The 20209-nt window shown below is 44.0% G+C and overlaps 1 protein-coding gene across 1 annotated transcript; it reads left to right on the top strand.

The window, feature by feature from the left end:
• Positions 1 to 16790: 16790 nt before the first annotated feature.
• On the top strand, positions 16791 to 19990 carry LOC142312646 (olfactory receptor 5B21-like). Its single transcript, XM_075351644.1, has 2 exons — positions 16791 to 16890; positions 19041 to 19990. The coding sequence occupies exons 1-2, from the start codon at positions 16791 to 16793 to the stop codon at positions 19988 to 19990; spliced, it is 1050 nt and encodes a 349-aa protein (XP_075207759.1).
• Positions 19991 to 20209: the final 219 nt, after the last annotated feature.

Below are 20209 nucleotides of genomic sequence, written 5' to 3'. Positions count from 1 at the left end.
CACTGCGCAGAAGGAATCACGCACCCCTCATTACTATGCTGGCAGCAGAGCGCAACGGCATCAGGCGGTCTTTAGCTTGACATGTCTTGGGAATAAGAGTCACACAGCGGCTGAGTTGTGGGCAGCTCTGGAGACTAAGTTTGGTAAATGGTTGTCTCCACTCAACCTCCAGCCTGGTAAGGCCGTGTGCGACAATGCTGCAAACCTGGGTGCGGCCCTTCGCCTGGGCAAGGTGACACACGTGCCTTGTATGGCTCACGTGTTGAACCTTGTTGTCCAGCAATTTTTAATACACTATCCCGGCCTAGATGGCCTTCTGACCAGGGCACGAAAACTGTCTGCTCACTTCCGCCATTCAACCGCCGCAGCTGAGCGACTTGCATCGCTCCAGAAGTCTTTCGGCCTGCCGGTTCATCGCCTGAAATGCGATGTGGCGACACGCTGGAATTCAACTCTCCACATGTTACAGCGACTGTGGCAGCACCGCCGAGCCCTGGTGCAATACCTCATGACGTATAGCCTGGGCCAACGAGATGCAGAGGTGGGGCAGATCACCCTGATGGAGTGGTCTCAGATCAAGGACCTATGCACCCTTCTGCACAGTTTCGACATGGTGACGAATATGTTTAGCGCTGACAATGCCATTATCAGCATGACAATTCCAGTCATTTACATGCTGGAGCACACGCTAAACACTATTCGGAGTCAGGGGGTGGGACAACAGGAAGGGGAGGAACTACAGGAGGATTCATATGCGCAAGAGACAACAACATCACCAAGGTCCAGACGTTCATCATCACCAACGCGGCAGGCATGGGACCATGGGGGACAGGGATCAACAAGGGCACATGGTAGCAGGCGAAATGTTGAGGAAGGTGCAGGAGAACATGAAGAAATGGATGACGAACTATCCATGGACATGGAAGACTCAGCGGATGAGGGAGACCTTGGTCAAATTTCAGTTGAAAGAGGTTGGGGGGAGATGTCAGAGGAAGAAAGAACGGTTAGCACCTCTATGCCACAAACACAGCGTGGACTTGGTCCGCATGGCTGCGCAAGGCACATGAGCGCCTTCTTGCTGCACTACCTCCAACATGACCCTCGTATTGTCAAAATTAGAAGTGATGATGACTACTGGCTTGCCACACTATTCGATCCCCGGTAAAAGTCCAAATTTTGTGACATAATTCCAGCCATAGAAAGGGACGCACGTATGCAGGAGTATCAGCAGAAGCTGTTACTCGATCTTAGCTCGGCTTTTCCACCAAACAACCGTGCAGGTGCAGGAAGTGAATCTCCCAGTTGTAACTTGACAAACATGGGACGGTCTCGTCATCTTCAACAGTCTACCCGTACCAGTAGCACCGTATCTGGTGCTGGTAACAGCAATTTTATGGAATCTTTTCATAATGTTTTTAGACCGTCCTTTGCAAGGCCACCAGAGACAACAAGTCTGACACATAGTCAACGGCTGGAGAGGATGATACAGGAGTATCTCCAAATGAACATTGATGCCATGACTTTGCAAATGGAGCCTTGCTCATTTTGGGCTTCAAATCTTGAAAAATGGCCAGAGCTCTCCACTTACGCCTTGGAGATTTTGTCGTGTCCAGCTGCCAGCGTTGTCTCTGACCGTGTCTTCAGTGCTGCTGAGTGTGTGCTGACAGATAAGTGCACGCGTCTGTCCAGTGACAATGTGGACAGACTAACGTTCATCAAAATGAACAAGTCATGGATCCACAAGGAATTTACTACCCCTGTGTCATCCTGGGGAGAGTAAATGCTTGTAGATTTGGAATGTGCTTGATGCAAATCAAAACATCCTGTTTGCAACTAGGGCACAAGTGCTGCCACTGATGGGGTGTCTGTGTGGCCCAATTTTTTAAAAAAAGGGAGAGTCCGCTTGGAGTAACCCTTGCTTGCTGTGTTTTTTAAAAGGAGCCAAGATGAACAAGTCATGGTTCAGCAAGGACTTTATCTACCTACCCCGGTGTCATCCTGGGGACGGTTAAGAATGGCGTATTTTTGAATGTGCTTGATGCAAATCTAGCTGTGAAGTGTACAACTAGGGCACAAGTGCTGCCACTGAAGGGTTGGGTGTGTGTGGGGCCCAATTTTTGGAAAAAAGGGAGACTCCGCTTGGAGTAACCCTTGCTTACATTCTTTTTAAAAATGATCCAAGATGAACAGAGCTGGGATCAGGAAAGACTTAGCTACCTGCCCCGGTGTCATCCTGGGGACGGTTAAGGATGGCGTATTTTTGAATGTGCTTGATGCAAATCTAGCTGTAAAGTGTACAATTGGGGCACAAGTGCTGCCACTGATGGGTTGTCTGTGTGGCCCAATTTTTGGAAAAAAGGTAGACTCCGCTTGGAGTAACTCTTGCTTACATTGTTTTTAAAAATGATCCAAGATGAACAGAGCTGGGATCAGGAAAGACTTAGCTACCTACCCTGGTGTCATCCTGGGTACGGTTAAGGATGGCGTATTTTTGAATGTGCTTGATGCAAATCTAGCTGTGAAGTGTACAACTTGGGCATAACTGCTGCCACTGAAGGGGTGGGTGTGTGTGGGGCCCAATTTTTGGAAAAAAGGGAGACTCCGCTTGGAGTAACCCTTGCTTACAGTGTTTTTAAAAAGGAGCCAAGATGAACAAGTCATGGTTCAGCAAAGACTTTATCTACCTACCCCGGTGTCATCCTGGGGATGGTTAAGAATGGCATATTTTTGAATGTGATCGCCATTATACAAACAGCAGTGATCTGAAGGCGCTGTTCCCGCACACTATACACTGAAATTTCATAATAGTGTGAGTCACAGAGTGACTTACACTATTACAGCGGAAAGCCAGCTAGGAATTAGCTGTTTTTTTGCTGCTAGAACCGTTCTCGAACGTTTCTAGAACTATCAAGCTTTTGCAAAAAGCTCGAGTTCTAGTTCGATCTAGAACAGGCCCCAAAATCACTCGAGCCTAGAACTGGAGAACCTCGAGCCACGAACCGCGCTCAACTCTAGTCATGATCAGGACAGTATCTGTGCCCCCCATTGAGGACTGTAGCTGCGCTGTGGAAGAACCACAATATAAATGAGAATTACCGCTGCAGTTCCATAAATCATTTTCATCTAATATTGGACAACATTTATTATATGACAGTATTTAGGAAAGCCATGACATACAGTATGTTTGAAGTTTGTATGATATATGGTAGCACACAGAGTTTAGACTGGTTTCAAATCAGCATTTTTATGAAATGTGCAAGAATGTTTTTTTTGCCGCAAAAATGGATCTGTTTTTCATCCAATGTATTTTCAATGGACTTGCAGTAACATGCGTTCGCATGCGTTACCATCCGGATTCGGTGACTTGCAGTTTTTTACTTTTTTGAATGTTGTGTTTTTCACCTGCGTCCAAATACTGCAGGTCAACGGATCCTGTACATTGCGGCCATTGGTGCAATGTAGTTCAATGGGCGCCGGATCCTGCTTGTGCATGTGCGGTTGTATCCTTTCTGAAGGATCCTGTTAGGTGTACTGGGCATGCTCTGAAGCTGCATCTTGCTCTCTCTCTCTCTCTCCATGCAGTCACCTCAAATTCACTTCAATCCACGCCCAATACAGCTCATTCCCAATCACATAACTCATAAACTGCAACTTACAGGATCCTGTAAATAACACTTGCGTTTGCATGCGTTTGTCAATAATTTCACAGGATCCAGTCACTTGCGGCTTGCATTTTTATTGCCTGAAGACAAAAAAAAAACTCGCTTATATGAAACCAGCCTTATATGGGTCCATATTATGGAACCTTAGGGTATTCGACATGTTGATTGGTCAGGGTTAGAGTTGAGCACGGCTCGCGGTTCGAGGTTCTCCAGTTCGCGGCTCGAGTGATTTTGGGGGCTGTTCTAGATCGAACTAGAACTCGAGCTTTTTGCTAAAGCTCGATAGTTCTAGATAAGTTCGAGAACGGTTCTAGCAGCAAAAAGACAAGCTAATTCCTAGCTGGCTTTCCGCTGTAATAGTGTAAGTCACTCTGTGACTCACACTATTATGACATTTCAGTGTATAGTGTGCGGGAACAGCGCATTCAGATCACTGCTGTATGTATAATGGCGATCGCCATTTTTTTTTTTTTTTTTCCTTGTCTTCCTTCCCTAAGTGCGCGCGTGTAGTGGGGCGGGCCAGCATGTCAGCCAATCCCAGACACACACACAGCTAAGTGGACTTTTAGCCAGAGAAGCAACGGCATGTGTGATAGGATGTCCATGTCACATGTCCCTGCATTATAAAAACGGACATTTTCCTCCAGCACGCCATTATCTGCCTTCTGCGTCTTGGTGTCAGTCACCGCTGGCGTAGCTCCTGTCTCCGATACTGCTGTGTACGCTCTATACACAGCGCTATACAGAATAGGGATAGAAGTTTCTCTTAGTCCTTTTAAGGGCTAATACCAGCAGGGTCAAAGCCATAGGTGACAGTCAGATCCGTGAAAACAGATTTTAACAGATACACAAGATGACAGCGTCTGTGTAGCTAAGGTCAGGGATTTACTCTCTGCATTTCCCCATTAGGAGGGATAGAAAGGCAGGCTTCCATTCCTCTACCCAGACCTACAACCCTGCCACTGTACCCTCCTGCCCTTTGCACACTCAAGCTCATTGTTACTAAGCCATTATACTAGCAAACACTGAGTAAACTTAGTGGCATCCTAAAAGTGGCTGTTGGACTTCCATTAGTGTCCCCCTGGTGCAAACCTATGTGCAGCACCTCTGCATTGCACACTCAAACTCATTGTTACTAAGCCATTATACTAGCAAACATTAAGTAAACTTAGTGGCATCCTAAAAGTGGCTGTTGGACTTCCATTAGTGTCCCACTGGGGCAAACCTATGTGCAGCACCTCTGCATTGCACACTCAAACTCATTGTTACTAAGCCATTATACTAGCAAACACTGAGTAAACTTAGTGGCATCCTAAAAGAGGCTGTTGGACTTCCATTAGTGTCCCACTGGTGAAAAGCTATTTGCAGCACCTCTGCATGACACCCTCATGCACAATTTGCTACGCTAATTTTATAGCAAACTCAGGGAATTCCTTGCTGCATTTGATCTATCGGAGGGATAGAAAGTGAGGCTTCCTTTACTGTCCTGGTACCCACAGAACACGGCCACTGTACCCACCTGTTCACTTTTGCCACGCTATTTAATTTGCCCAAAGAGCTGACTCTTTTTCTGCCTTCCTAAAATTGTCTGTAATACTAAGTTAGTGTTCCTTTGCTGCCAAGCAAGGTACAACACATGTGCATTCTACACTCCTTTCCATTTCTAGAATGCAATTATTAACTGCAGGTAGTCCAGCCAATCTGTGACGAAGGGGCAGGTGTTGATATAATGTAGCCTGCATCCAATGATGGTTTTCTCGATGTCTGACAGCTCAACAATACCATCTGTTTCAACTTCCAAAACAAGTGATGACCTGCCAATCACACTCCCTGTTGTGTGTAAAGGGGTTGAAGTTCAGTGTGAAAAACCATGTGAGACTGCTGTCCCCACAGTCACAGAGGATGAAGAGCACGCAGATGCACTTGATGGGGCAGGCGGTGGTTGCACAGGCACACTAGGCCGCATTGTAGCACAGTGAAATTCACATTGCGACTTATGCTTCATTTTAAGTCGTGTACAGGGTGGGCTCCCCAGTATGCAGCAAAACCAGGCAACAGGAAAAGGACTCTAGTCAGTTGGGTTGATAAATGATTGTTTAACTTTACCAAAACAAAGAATAAGAACCATGCATACAATTTAAATAATTGAACAATCTATTCTGTTGCCTACTACCTGATAATCCCTCTGCGTAGCAGTAATTGTGTGTTTGTGCGTGTGTGTGTGTGTGTGCGAACACGACTTACCAGTGGCGCATCACAAGAGCTTCCCAGTTATCTACCTAAACATAGACAAAACACATTACCCCCCCTGAATACCCTTGTTAGCTGAAGCCTCACAGATAAGGCAGCTGATAACAGTGTGAATGCAAACCACACAGCTCTGCAACACAGTCATGGAAATATTGAAAATCAACAGTCAATGCAAACATGTGTCGCTGTCCCTCTATGATTTAAACTGTACGTGACAATTTGACAGTGCAGAGGCAGCAAGTCTTATTGTCTATAAATAGTCAACCTACCCAGAACAGATATGTGTTTTGCTAATAAAACAAAGTGTTGCGTGCCCGCATTATTGTCTGGGCACAGCCTACCGTACCCGGGTACTGTGATGTCCGGTTGCCAGAAATAAAGACTTTACGCTGCTCTCACGGTAAGCAGTATAGACAGCACCGTAAGAATGTTGGTCTGTGGCACAGGATGCTGCTCACTGGCGTTACGGTACTCCTCACCAAATTCCAAAATGACTCCCCTCACAATTGAACGAAGTGTTTCCGCGGTGGCTCCTTGCTGTCACACACCTTTAGCTTTTTCTTCTATTCATAGACAGCATCTCCAAGTCCACACTCGAAGAGCAATTTCTCCTCCATGTCTAAGTGTGGAGAGGCAGCTAGTGCGCATGCGTGTGCCGATTTACCCCAGCCGCAGCCTAACTACAGTGTTTCGCCTAGTGACTATGCTCAGCCTGACTGTGCCATTCCTGAGGCTAAGTCTTCATTTTGGGATACAGCGCATGCTCCCACACTTAGTGTGAAAAGCCTCTTTGCACAGGTACTTGCACTCCGTGCCGGGTCTATGCCCTGTTTTGTGCCTAGACACCATGCTAAAACTGATAGTCTTTTTTCAGAGACTGTATTTCATGCTACTGAGCATGCTCAGGCACTTACTGCATCAGAGACTAGGTCCGGTAATGAACTCTTTGGCCCTGCCCCTGATGTGGGGGGCCCATATAGACCACAGGGCATCAGGTGTCCTGACGATGTGGCCATGCCACTCCCAAATGGCTTGCAGAGGCCCGCCCCTATGACTTGTCACCTCATTATTGATGGTCAGACGATGACTGGTGAGGTGTTTATGTCGTGGCAGCCATGAGGTCACAATTGAAGTTGCGGTTCCAAATAGGACGCTAGTTATGCCACTCATGACGTGTCGCTCTGCTTTTGTCTCCAGGAGGTGCATTGTGGTCCACCCTGGTTTGGGGCGGACCCAGGTTATAAAACGGGCTGGAGCCAACAAGGAGGTGCACAGTCTTCTATTATGCTCCGAGAGAGCACAGCTCCATATGTTGAACCCATTGCGGCTTTAGGCCAGAGGTAGGCAGGAATAGGGCATCGATGCAGGCCGCCACCACAGTTGGTAACGCAGAACGGTTAAGACCAGCTCCTGTCCTACCAGTCCTGCTTGTGCAGCCCAGTGGCATTAACAGGCCTGCTGCTGCTGATGCGCCTGCTGTCCACAGGTGTGGCCCCAATGCACATGGTCAGCGTACTCAATGGCCCCTGTGATGTTAACAGGGAGTTCCTGGGCTGGGTGGGCGTGTGGACCCTGTGACGCTAACAGGGCTCCCCATCTTGAGATCCGAGTGGCGTCTAACTCGGTTCAGGCTACTATTAGTTTCATAGCCACACAGCTCTGTATCCTTCACCTAACCTTCCAGTTGCCAACCTCTCCTTTTCCATCTGGGAGCACGGTGGACACTGACTGCTGATGGGGATATATACTTTTCTCTTTCTTTTCTTATTAATTTTCGTTATATAGTGGTAACATAGTATATACCACCTTATCCAAATCTGCCAGTCCCACCGTAACAGATGGTGTTTCTTCAGCAAATGTTACTTTTGCTTAACCACCAAACCCACGGACAAAAACTTTTTTCCCCTTTCCAACACACCTGTTCCCCTTTCCACCAGCATCTGTCCTTTTTCAACTCATTTTGTATATGACCAAAAGTGCAACTCTGCAGGGACACCGTACTCAATGCCATCTCAGCACAACAGCCAGCCCTCGGTCCCTCAGATGTGGACAAGTAAAAGATCATTTCCTCCTATCCATGACAAAGCGTTGAGATTCACTCTGTGCAGCACTGGTGTTTAGAGGAAAAGCAGATCTAAGATTGCGTACCACCTTCTGCAGATACTCCTGTATACGTGCGTCCCTTTCTATGGCAGGAATTATTTCGCCAAATTTTGTCTTGTACCGGGGATCTAACAGTGTGGCAACCCAGTAGTTAGCATTACTTCGAATTCGTACAATCCGAGGGTCATGTTGTAGGTAGTGCAGCAAGAAGGCGCTCATGTGTCTTGTGCATCCAGGAGGACAAAGTCCTTGGTGTGTTGGTGGCGGAGAGGTGAGAATCGTGCCTCCTTCCTCTGCCCTCTCCCCCCAACCTTGCACAACCGAAATGTGAGCAAGCTCTCACTCCTCTGCTGAGTCTTCCATGCCCATCGCCAGTTCGTCCTCCATTTCTTCATGGGCTCCTGCACCATCCTCAACACTTTTTGCTGATACTATGCGCCCTTGTTAATCCCTCTCCCCCACCATGACAGCCGCCTAGGTGCCGCTGACTATCTGGACCTCGTAGATCTTGTTATCCCTTCCGCATATGACTCCTCCTGTACTTCCTCCCCTTCCTCTTGTCCCAACACCTGACTCCGAATAATGCTTACAGTGTGCTCCATCATGTAGATGACCAGAATTGTCATGCTGAGAATGGCATTGCCAGTGCTCAACATCTTCGTCAACATTTGTAAACTGTGTAGAAGGGTGCATAGGTCCTTGATCTGACACCACTCCAGCAGCGTGATCTTCACCACCTCTGGATCAAGTTAGGCCATAACGTATTGCAGCAGGGTTCGGCAGTGCTGCCACAAACGCTGCAACATGTGCAGATTCAAATTCCTGCGTGTCGGCACATCGCATTTCAGGCGTTTAACCACCAGATCTAAAGACTTCTGGAGCGAAAAAGTTGTTGAGCTGCTGTGTGCGAACGATGTAAGTGAGCACATAGCGAGCGTACCCGCTGCACAAGGCCATGTAGGCCGGGATGGTGTTTTAAAAATTGCTGGAGAATTAGATTCAACACGTGAGCCACACAAGGTACGTGTGTCACATTGTCACGGCGAAGGGCCGACCCATGTTTGCATCATTGTCACACCCGGCCTTCCCTGGCTGCTGGTTGAGTGGAGACAACCATTGATGAAACTTGGTCTCCAGAGCTAACCGTCCACAACTTCTCAGCGGTGTGACTCACATTTCCCATACATTTCAAAGTAAACATTTGACCGCATGATGGCATTGAGCTCTGCTGCCAGCATAGTAAGGAGGTGTGTGGTTTTCCTTGTGCGCAGTTACAAGGAAGGGTGCCCAGACCACACAGGGTTTGGGCCGAGGTGAAGGACCCACACGAGGTTGAGGAGGCAGAAGCAGTGTATTAACTTCTACATACAGAGGAAGGATTGATACAACTCATGGGGACAGCAAGACTTGTACAGCAGACCCTTCTCCATCTCTCCCCATAGTAACCCAGTGCCCAGTCAGCGACATGTAACGCCCCTGTCCATGCTTACTGGGCCAAGTATCTGTGGTGAAATGCACCCTGTCACACAGTTTCTCAAAGAAGCGGTGATGTTTGGTGCGACGTGCTGGTGTAGCGCGTGCACGCCTTTGTTGGAGAAGGAGTGGTACCTGGGCATCGGCTCTTGGGGCACTGCGATGGGCATATGGTCTCGAAAATCCTCGGTTAAAAAGGTTGGAAAGGAAGCATTTTGGTAGCCAACAGTTTGCAGATGCTGAAAGTCAAGCTCTAAGCCATGTCATGCCCTTCTAAAAGCATGTAAAACACAGCGAGGGGACTCCAACCACAGTCTCCCTCGTTTCCACTAATTGGGCCACACACACCCCACTTGACTGGCATCAGTTGACCCCATTTTCAAGATGAAAAAGATGCTTTGCATGAAGCACTCTCAAAAATATGCGTGCCTTTCACCTCCCCTGGCTGAGCCAGGGGAAGAAAAGTCCTCTGAGAGCCATGACTTGTTCATCTTGGTTCTTTTTTCAAAAGCGAGGGGACTCCAACCACAGTCTCCCTCGTTTCCACTAATTGGGCCACACACACCCCACTTGACTGGCATCAGTTGACCCCATTTTCAAGATGAAAAAGATGCTTTGCATGAAGTACTCTCAAAAATACGCGTGCCTTTCACCTCCCCTGGCTCAGCCAGGGGAAGAAAAGTCCTCTGAGAGCCATGACTTGTTCATCTTGGTTTTTTTTTCAAAAGCAAGGGGACTCCAACCACAGTCTCCCTCATTTCCACTAATTGGGCCACACACACCCCACTTGATTGGCATCAGTTGACCCCATTTTCAAGATGAAAAAGATGCTTTGCATGAAGCACTCTCAAAAATACGCGTGCCTTTCGCCTCCCCTGGCTGAGCCAGGGGAAGAAAAGTCCTCTGAGAGCCATGACTTGTTCATCTTGGTGAACGTTAGTCTGTCCACATTGTCAGTGGACAGATGCGTGTGCTTAGCTGTCAGCACACCCCCAGCAGCACTGAGGACACGTTCCGAGAAAACGCTGGCTGCGGGACTCAACAAGATCCCCAAGGCGTACGTGGTGAGCTCAGGCAATTTATCCAGATTGGAAGCCTAAAATGAGCAGGGCTCAAGTTGCACAGTAATGGCATCGACGTTCCCTTGCATATACTCATATCTGTGTCTCCTCCTCTTTTTCCTTGTCCTGCTCTTTTGTTTTCGCATGAGTATATGTCCTTGTCACTTTCCCATGTGTTTGTGTTGTGAGTTGTTTGTCACCTTTTGGACACCTTTGAGGGTGTTTTCTAGGTGTTTTTATGTGTTTGTGATTGCCTGCCATTGTTTCCTATGCGGTTCGAGTTCAGTTCGTCGAACGTTCGCCGAACCGAACTCGAATGAGACGTCCATTCGGCGAGCCGAACCGCGACCAGTTCGCTCATCTCTAGTCAGGGTGCATTCCACTGTAGCACAATATGCAATATAACATGCCACATTTTTCTTACTTTTGTACTTGTCTGCTTATTTGCAATATTAGAGGCATATAGAGGTAGTTTGGGCTTTTAACAGGGTAGTGGCACTGTTTTATGAATCTAAACAAAATGAACCTGTAATTTTCTGTAGTGATTTTCATGAGACCATTTTTGTTATGAAACTAATGGAGGATGGATTGTTTATTTGTTTTTTATTGCTCGCTGCCTGGTTACAGCACCTCTATACTGTCTTTAATAATTTACCGATTTCCTACACAAAGAAGGCAGGGCTCGCAAGCTCTTTGCCATAGAGCTTGCAAGCACTGCTATGAAACTAGGCGGATAACAGGATCTGGCCAACTTCAAAGACTCTCTAGTTCTCCATGGACTGTGACACAACCATGCCGCTGGTCCAAATGTCAATTATTCAAGAGCCCACTTACAATGGTGAATGGCTCCTAATGATCAATCATAAGAGCAAACTTTTAAGTAGCGGTAGTTAGTCAAGTTAAAGTGTAAAAGTTTTTGCATACTACTTTTACAAACACTTTGAAAACTAGGTTGCGTAATAAAAATTTGATTTATTGCCAGGATTTGTAAACTCCAGTGAGGATTAAATAAAGCACATAAAGTAAACGCTTTATAAGTAGGACGTGACTTGCCACATAAGAGACTCCACAATGAAAAGTGGAGGGTGCCATTTTTATAATTAATTTTTTAATGATCTAAACTGAATTTCATAACTGTAGAAACTGGTAAGTTTTGTAGAGCTAAGGCAATGTGATATTTTAAAGCACCAATTTAGCATTTTTTATTGCACTGCTGGAGTTGTGCTTTAAATCTAAGTCTCCAACCTTCTGTCTCATACTCACCTGCCGCCATCTTCACCTTCTACCATCAGTGCTCTGGTCGATCTTCGGCAATTTGTGACTTGCTGGTAGCTCCAGTGTTTTATGTAGCAGCTAATGCAAGTCTATAAGAGTCTCATTCTGGCCTCGTACTGTCTCTCATAGAGATGTAACTTCTGACTTCTAGCCAGTCAAGTTACGAGCACAAGGTGGCTTCATGGGTCTTGAGCGGCGTCAGTAACGAAGCCGCCGGAAGGTGAATATATGACAAAGGGCAGGGGACTTAGATTTAAACAGTCACTCCAATGCTGAAAAAAAATGCTGGGGTGGTGCTTTAAGGAAAACTTATGTTATGTTTTAGGTTTTATTTTAATAGGGGTAGGTTAAAAGAAAAGTGTATATACTTAAATGTGGCACAATAAAAAAAATGTATATCATGTGATTTTTCAGAATTAAGAACTGCAAATGTGTTTTACCTCTTATCTTTCTAAAACATGTGTAGTTTTATACCAAATAGAAATCTAAAATGAAATATTTTATAGCTAGTCCTTTTACTTCTGCTGTCTTCTGCACAAGGATTAAAAGAAGCTTTTATCAAAGTAAGTTGTCTTCAGCTATTTTAGGTTTTCTCTTAACATACATTTTAATAATATGGACGATATCCACTACGTTTTAGAAAAATGGACCCATGATCCAAAACTAAAATGTGACCACGGATTGTAGACCGGTCGTGACCATGTGTGTTTAAAAATTAGACTAATCAGGTTTGCAATAATTTGTAAATTACTGTTTTAAATAATAATTAGAGTTGGGTGAATCAATTTGCAGGACACTGATACTTTGGCCCAGTCAGAAGTGAATCCATGATCCCCAACATGGCTTTTGGTTAGCCAGACTGGCGGGATGGGATGTCATCTGTGTATCACGTCCCAATGATGACATTGCACCAGCCTGGTTAATCAAAAGCTGCTACAGAGACCCCAGAAGGTAAACGATTTGCAAAACTCCCCTCCAGCAGCTAGAGGCTAAAAACCTGGCCAATGGGCCCCAAATCTAAAATCGATGCAGTTCTAAGAATAATATTAAGTTAGAGATCACATAAATATTCAATGTAATTAAATTATGTATAGTGTCTCACTTTATTCCGTATGTGTAGCAATGTCCATTACTAACAGTGTCCTCCCTTTATATTGAAGAGTATTGTTCTTTTTACATAGTGTCCTCCCTTAGCAATTATAGCATAGGACTTTGTTAAATTGTGTCCTCCTCAGTATGTATAGCATTGCTCTTTATTACATACCACTTTCTCCCTTAATGTTTTCTTTCATTATTATATATTTTATTAGTATATACAGTGTCCTCCCTTATTGACATATATTGTGCAATACATGAATAAGAGATGTATTGCTTCTTATTATCCTTTTTGGTGTGTCACAGACATCTCTCCCAAATGTTGCCCAATATACAGTACTTATATGCCAAACCACCAGGAAAGCAAGTCTTCATATGTTAAATAATGGTTTGGTGTAAAAATAAAAGCTACTCAGGAAATGCAATAAATAGATTGTTCACATTGTTTTTATTTGCACACCATTAGATTGTATTGCCCTCCTTAAGGAAAATGATTTTTGTGCACCCCTTGGTAGTAGAAAACATAATAGTAGAAAACATCTGTTATATGCAAAAAAACTACTTAAGTGGATTCTGCCATTTTTGTCTCAGTCATCACAGGTCCACCAACACAAAATTAACAGAAATAATACTTTCTTTAGAGCATGGAAAATTAATTTCATTAATTAAAAAGTAAACAATACATTTTTGACCATTACCATTACTAACATGACTCTTTTTGCAGTTTTGGAAAACTTTTGTAAAGAAATCTGTGTAATCGAATAAGAGCAAAAAAATGCAGAAATCTAAAGGTAACTAATGATATTGTTCTCACCATTTGTTATCATCACATAATCACTGTATATACTGGTATGGCATCGTATTGATAACGTTTCAATCATATACAATGGTTACCTATTTTGATTTTACAGTAAAAATTCAACTGTTCCTATATAGCAAATATGAATCCATGTGTAAGTGACTGTAAAAAATAGTTGCCGGGAAATTAAGAAATTACATGTGTATCTTACTTTGACGCTTTATTTTGCTTCAAGTAATCTCTACACAAGAATCAACTCTGTAACTCTGGCCAAAGCAAGTTCAGAAATTTCATGAAAGTTTTTTTTTTTTACAACATAGTTGTAAACAACAATGCTAGTCTAGTGCAGGAGAAGAAATCAGTTACATGACATATAGTACTGTTGGTTCATTTTGTTTGCACTAGCTTTTACATGAGCAAAGAGAGCATTATCAAGACCAAGATGATTCATGAAAAGGTATGAGAGAACCGAAACTGTAACGTTCAGGCTTCAAACCGAACAGTGGGAGCCTGGGTCTTGGACCTGAACACGAACTAAAAAAGAGCCCAAAACTATTACCCCGATTGCCACTGCCCCAGGGCAATGGGGAAGAGATGGGCAAAGTGCCAGAACTTGAGCATCTAATGGATGTGTAAGGGCCCAGATGTTCCCTGCTATCCACCCCCACACAGTATCCACAGCTGATGGACAGTCCACAGACACGGTCTTGGGGATAACAGTTGCTTTAATATAGCAGGAACAAAGCAAATCAATACGGAATATATGTTTCACAGTCTCTCGTGGGTAGGCCATGGCAAATACAGCTTGGAGTTGAATGCTGAAGTGCAATTAGGGTACTGGAGCTTTAAGTGCACGATTTGTTTCAGAATTAATACTGGTATGTTTTAGGTTCAGAGTCTCTTGAGTTTAGAGGGTAGATATGATAAGATTGTACAGACCTGGAGTCCTGGGGTTAATTTCACTGCTAGTTCAGACACGTGCAGTACTTGTAAGCAAATGAAGACAGTTAACCAGCGTGCTACGGGGAGCAGACGGCTGGTGCATGGACAATGGCATGAAAGCCACTAATATTGCAGTGGGGCGGGAGACCCTCAAACTTCCCCAATCTGCGTGCAGTAGGGTCTGGTATATAGTCAGTATGCCCTACTGTCTGAAGAGATGCACAATGTCAGGATAGGAAGCCTTCAGCATATTGGCTGTAAAAATCAGGAAATGATGAAATTCTAGGCCTCGGGCCTAGGAGGAGTCTTGTGGTGAAGAGATTCTCCACATAATGTCTTCTCTCAGAGGAGACTCATCCAGAACCAGCTCATTCCACTTGTTTCTAGACAGAGGCTGGAGAATAGCTCCACCTATTGAGCCATGTGACCAAGAACTAGCTAATAGGATAACACCCAATTAACACTTCAGATTCTTACAGTTTTCACCATTAGATGGTGCTAGAACACAACAAATGAAAAATGCTTTACTTATAACATATAGCATAATATTAGATATAAGTAAATGTTCTTAAAGAAACAGACACAATCTGGACCGGGCCACTACAGATGTACTACTTAAGGGTGCAGGTGCAGGCTTCTATTTTTGAGCTGGGAAGGAGACAAGTAACCATGGGCTTTCCCAGCCTGATAATACCAGCCCCCAGCTGTCTGCTTTATCTTGGCTACTTATCAAAAATAGGGTGGAGAACACACCTTTTTTAAAATTATTTATTTATATACATAATTTAAGAAAATGGTGTGGGATCCCCTCTTTTTTTGATAACCAGCCAAGGTAAAGCTGAAAGCTGAGGGTTGCAGCCCGCAGTTGCCTGCTTTACACTGCTTTACCTGCGCTGTTTAGATAACTTTTTTATTTATTTCTTCCCTATCCCTATCTATAGGATGTTTTCCACCATCTTGCATGCTTTTGCACCCTTCTAGGCCTTTCTACAACCATTTTACAGCACACACGTGTGGTTCTCCCTTGGCTTATATGTAGAGATGCGCAGAGCCTTTGAAGTTCAGGCTCACTGAGTTCAGCCAGAGTTTAGATAAAGATCAGTTTGGGACCCGGACTTTACCTGAACACCTTTGTAAATCACTGATTGGGCAGTTCAGCTTTCCGCCCACATGCATCCATAAACAGATCACTTCCTGGGAAGGGGCAAGGCTTTTTCATTTTTTTTGTACACACTACATCCCCCAATGTGAGCTATTTAAACACTGCAAGTAGCTCACAATGGGCCGAGAACTGAGTTTACCAGAGCAGACCGATACTCGCTCGAGTGGTTTGCATAAGAAAAACACCCGAAACTCTGATCTCGACCACTTACTTTTTTTGTAAAGTCTGTGTTTGGTACAAACACCGATGTTTACTGTTTGGGTCTGCTCATCTCTATTTAAAAGGAGTTCGGTGTCTGTGGTCAAGGTTGGGTCCTGAACTGCACTTTTAACTAAAGTCCAGCCAAACCCGAATATTCATGGGTCTGGTCATCACTATTTATGAATAATAACAAAAGATTTATGTATGAAAAGAGACCTTTATTAATAAATGTCTAGTAATAACTCTGATTGATCTTAAATGGCACAAATTATTGAGTCAAGACTAAGTTGAAATTAGGATTTGTTATGTTTGTAAAAAAATGAAGTCTCCTAGTATATACTTTGAAATACATCATATGGCTGACTTTGGTTATGAATTATACTTCTGGTTCGCACAGTGATGAACATGTACATACACACAATCTGGAATTCACAAAGTATGTTTTGTGATTAATAAGTCAGTATTTGGTTATACAGCTTACATAGGCATATAGTGTTAAGGGAGATGGTTTCATTCGTTTTCAGGCTCAGAATGATGAAGGGGTCAGATTTGGGATGTACTCTTTCAAAACGACTAAGGGCCCACATACATATTATACTGAAGTTGTCTGCACCCATCAATATCAATTGATTCGACTGATGGTCTACTGTGTATGGGGTGTTGGCCGACTGACTGATGGATGGGAGAGATGTTGTTTGTTGATTGGGCATGTCCAATTTTGGACTGCTGATCACTTTATTCTCCGTCTGACAAGCAAACAGGCCGATATGTCATATGGTGGCTTTCTCATAGACATTACAGGAGTGCTTGGCCAAGCGAATGCTCCTGTGTATGGGAGAGTCAGTTCAGACGGCTGCTGGTTGAATGGTAAGCCAAAACATAGTTTGGCTGACAGCCACCTAATGTTTATTGCCAGCCTTACTTTTCAATAGCCTGACTCCATGCAAACCAGTTCGGTTTCAGAAATCCCATGCACACTGTTTTGGTGCTCACTGATTTTGAGAACAAGAGCATTTCTTAAACCTGCAGAATGTCAATTCTTTCAGCGTTTTTGCAGCACTTTTCTTTTCTGTAGAAAGCAATGGAAATAAAAATTCTGCAAAGCAACAAAATAGCAGAGAAAATGCTGCAAAACATGCATTTTGAACATAGAGTTTTTACTGCCAAGAGAGTATGTTTGGCTGCAGAAAAAAGCAGCAAAAACAATGTGTGTGAACAGTGAACCTAGCCTAAACCTGGCAACATTTTCAACTGGTTTAAAGTGAACCTGTCAGGTCTAATATGCACCCATAACCACGAGCAGTTCTGTGTACATATTGCTAATCCCTGCCTAAGAGTCCCTGTATCTAGTAGTATAGATAAAGAAATCTTTAGAAAAAGTTTTCTATAGATATTTTATAATATACTAAAGAGGGCAGCGACTAGTCGCAAGGGCGTTACTTCCCCTGACTAGTCGGCCCCCTTAGCATGTAAGCATATCCCTGTGGGCATACTAACATGATAATGAATGCGCAGTATTAGAAGCATAGTCACATTCGCCTCTCTGCTGCCACTGCTGGTTTTTGCTTCAGTTTGCAGGATCAGAAGTCCATTCCATTCAAGCGTACAATGAAGCCAGATGCATCCTGGCTTCAAACGGGTATAGTGTGCATGACCGGAAGTCCAGGGACATTCTGATCTTGTGAACTGAACCAAAAACCAGCAGTGGCAGATGAGGTGAGTGCGGCCATGCCTCTGACGCTGCGCATTCATTATCATGTTATACGCCCACAGGGGCATGCTAACATGCTAAGGGGGTCGACTAGCCAGGGGAAGTAATGCCCTTGCAAATAGTCCCTGGCCTCATTAGCATATCATAAAGGATCTATAGAAATACTTTTTCTAAAGCTCTCTTTACCTATGCTACTAGATACAGGGACAGTTAGGCAGGGATTAGCAATATGCACCCAGAACTGCTCGTGGATCTGGGTGCACATTGCACCTGACAGGTTTCCTTTAAAACAACAAATGAACCTTAAGGCACCATTACACGATTTATCGTGCGATCGCATGTGCGATCCCACCGCCCCCATCATTTGTGCATCACGGGCAATTTGTTGCCCGTGTCGCACAAAATCGGTAACCCCTGTCACACGTACTTACCTTCCAAACGACGTTGCTGTGGGCGACGAACATCCACTTCCTGAAGGGGGAGGAACATTCGACGTCACAGCGACGTCACATAGCGGCCGCCCATTCGAAGCGGAGGGGCAAAGACGAGCGGGACGTAACATCCCGCCCACCTCCTTCCTTCCGCATTGCCGGCGGGATGCAGGTAAGCTGTGTTCATCGTTCCCGGGGTGTCACACGGAGCGCTGTGTGCTGCCTCAGGAACGACGAACAACCTGCATCCAGGAATGTGACCGATATTATCAAAATGAACGACGTGTCAATGAGCAACGATAAGGTGAGTATTTTTGCTCGTTCACAGTCGCTCATAGCAGTCACACGCTACGATATGTCAAAGGATGCCGGATTTGCGTCACTAACGACGTAACCCCGACGACATATCGTTAGGTATATCGTACCGTGTAACGCCGCCTTTACTCACTGACTCTTTCCCACACCGCTACTTTATGTCTTCCCTAATCTTTGTTCACTTTACGGTAGTGGTGACGTCAAATGTAAACATCACGTAACCATTTCAGACAATCAGTGGGCTCATCAGTCTTCTGATTTTACAGCAGCATTACAGCTGAGCCCAGAGATTGGCTGCAGTGGTTACATGTGATCAGCAGACATCACTGCTGCAACCATGGAAGCAAAGACCAGGAAAGAAAAACAGCGGCAGCATCTAAGCAGACGTCAGTAAGTAAAGCAGGTTTCGTTTATTTTTAGCCAGCTGAAACCACGTGTAGGTTTTTCTATGAAACCAGGTAACTCATTTACAAAAGAACAGTGTTTCAATTTTCTATTAAAAAATTAATTAAAATAATTAAAATGTGCATTTTAGAGCAGTAACATTTTTCTATTTCCAGAATGCTCCTTATGCCACAGTGATACTTCTCATAAATTTAATGGGACTGACTTTATAATTGAAGGCTTATCTGATTTTCCAGAGCTCCAATATCCAGGCTTTATTATATTTCTCTTCATCTACTTGGTTATTATTTTTGGAAATGCTAGCATCTTTTGGGTCATTTGTTTAAATTCCCACCTTCATACTCCTATGTACATATTCTTGATGAATCTCTCAGTCATTGACATACTTTATACCTCCAGTATTCTGCCTAAACTTCTAAACATGCTCATCAGTAAGAACAATACAATCTCATTTTGGGGATGTATATATCAGATGTATTTCTTTTTAGCTATGGCTTGTGCTGAAGTCTTGTTGCTGGCAGCCATGGCATATGACCGATATGTGGCCATCTGTCACCCTCTGCATTACATAACCCTAATGAGTGTGAGGCAAGCCGCCGCTCTAGCAATGTCTGCCTGGAGTATTGGCTTTTTGGACCCAAGTGGTCATGCGGTACTTATATCTAGACTGTCTTTTTGTGCGTCCCACCTTATTGACCACTTCTTCTGTGATGTTATTCCACTGTTAAAAATTTCCTGCAGTGACACATCCGAGGTGGAGTTGATTAATTTCCTTGAAGGATCATTAATTTTATCATCTGCCTTTGTGTTAACATTGGTTTCATATATATTCATTATTTCCACTATTATGAAGATAAAGTCTGCAGAAGGTCAACGTAAAGCTTTCTCCACCTGCTCCTCACATCTGACGTGTGTTATCATATTTTATGGGACAATGATCTGTTTGTACATGAGACCTACAACAAGTTATACCCCCAAAAAAGACAAGTTTGTTTCTCTTCTTTATGCTGTTATAGTTCCTGTGCTGAATCCTGTTATTTACAGCCTAAAAAATCAAGAAATTAAAAGTGCGTTCATTAAATTTAAGAACAAATTAGCTTATTGAAGAGTCAATGTGTAATTTTATGCAAATGTGCCAAATAATAAATCAAATCAAATGTCAAGACATTTCCTGCATCATATTTGTTTTTATTGTCATCATCACATCTACATGATAAAATTGATTAGATCAGTTAAACAGATGTTTCTTAAATGAAGGGATCAATGTACATGAACTATTCTGAATGCACCCTCAGCCTGGCATCCTGGGTACCTCTTGGGTTAA

The sequence above is a fragment of the Anomaloglossus baeobatrachus genome, chromosome 5, assembly GCF_048569485.1.
Source record: "Anomaloglossus baeobatrachus isolate aAnoBae1 chromosome 5, aAnoBae1.hap1, whole genome shotgun sequence".
NCBI lineage: Eukaryota > Metazoa > Chordata > Amphibia > Anura > Aromobatidae > Anomaloglossus > Anomaloglossus baeobatrachus.
Note: the sequence above shows the minus strand (reverse complement) of the source record. Positions and strands in the feature narration are given on the sequence as shown.

Excerpts from the sequence above, each read along its gene's own strand:
- LOC142312646 (XM_075351644.1), top strand. The coding sequence starts at position 16,791 with ATGTCATATGGTGGCTTTCTCATAGACATTACAGGAGTGCTTGGCCAA. Across the intron at positions 16,891-19,040 it reads AGACGGCTGCTGGTTGAATG|AATGCTCCTTATGCCACAGT; the intron begins GTAAGCCAAAAC and ends TTCTATTTCCAG.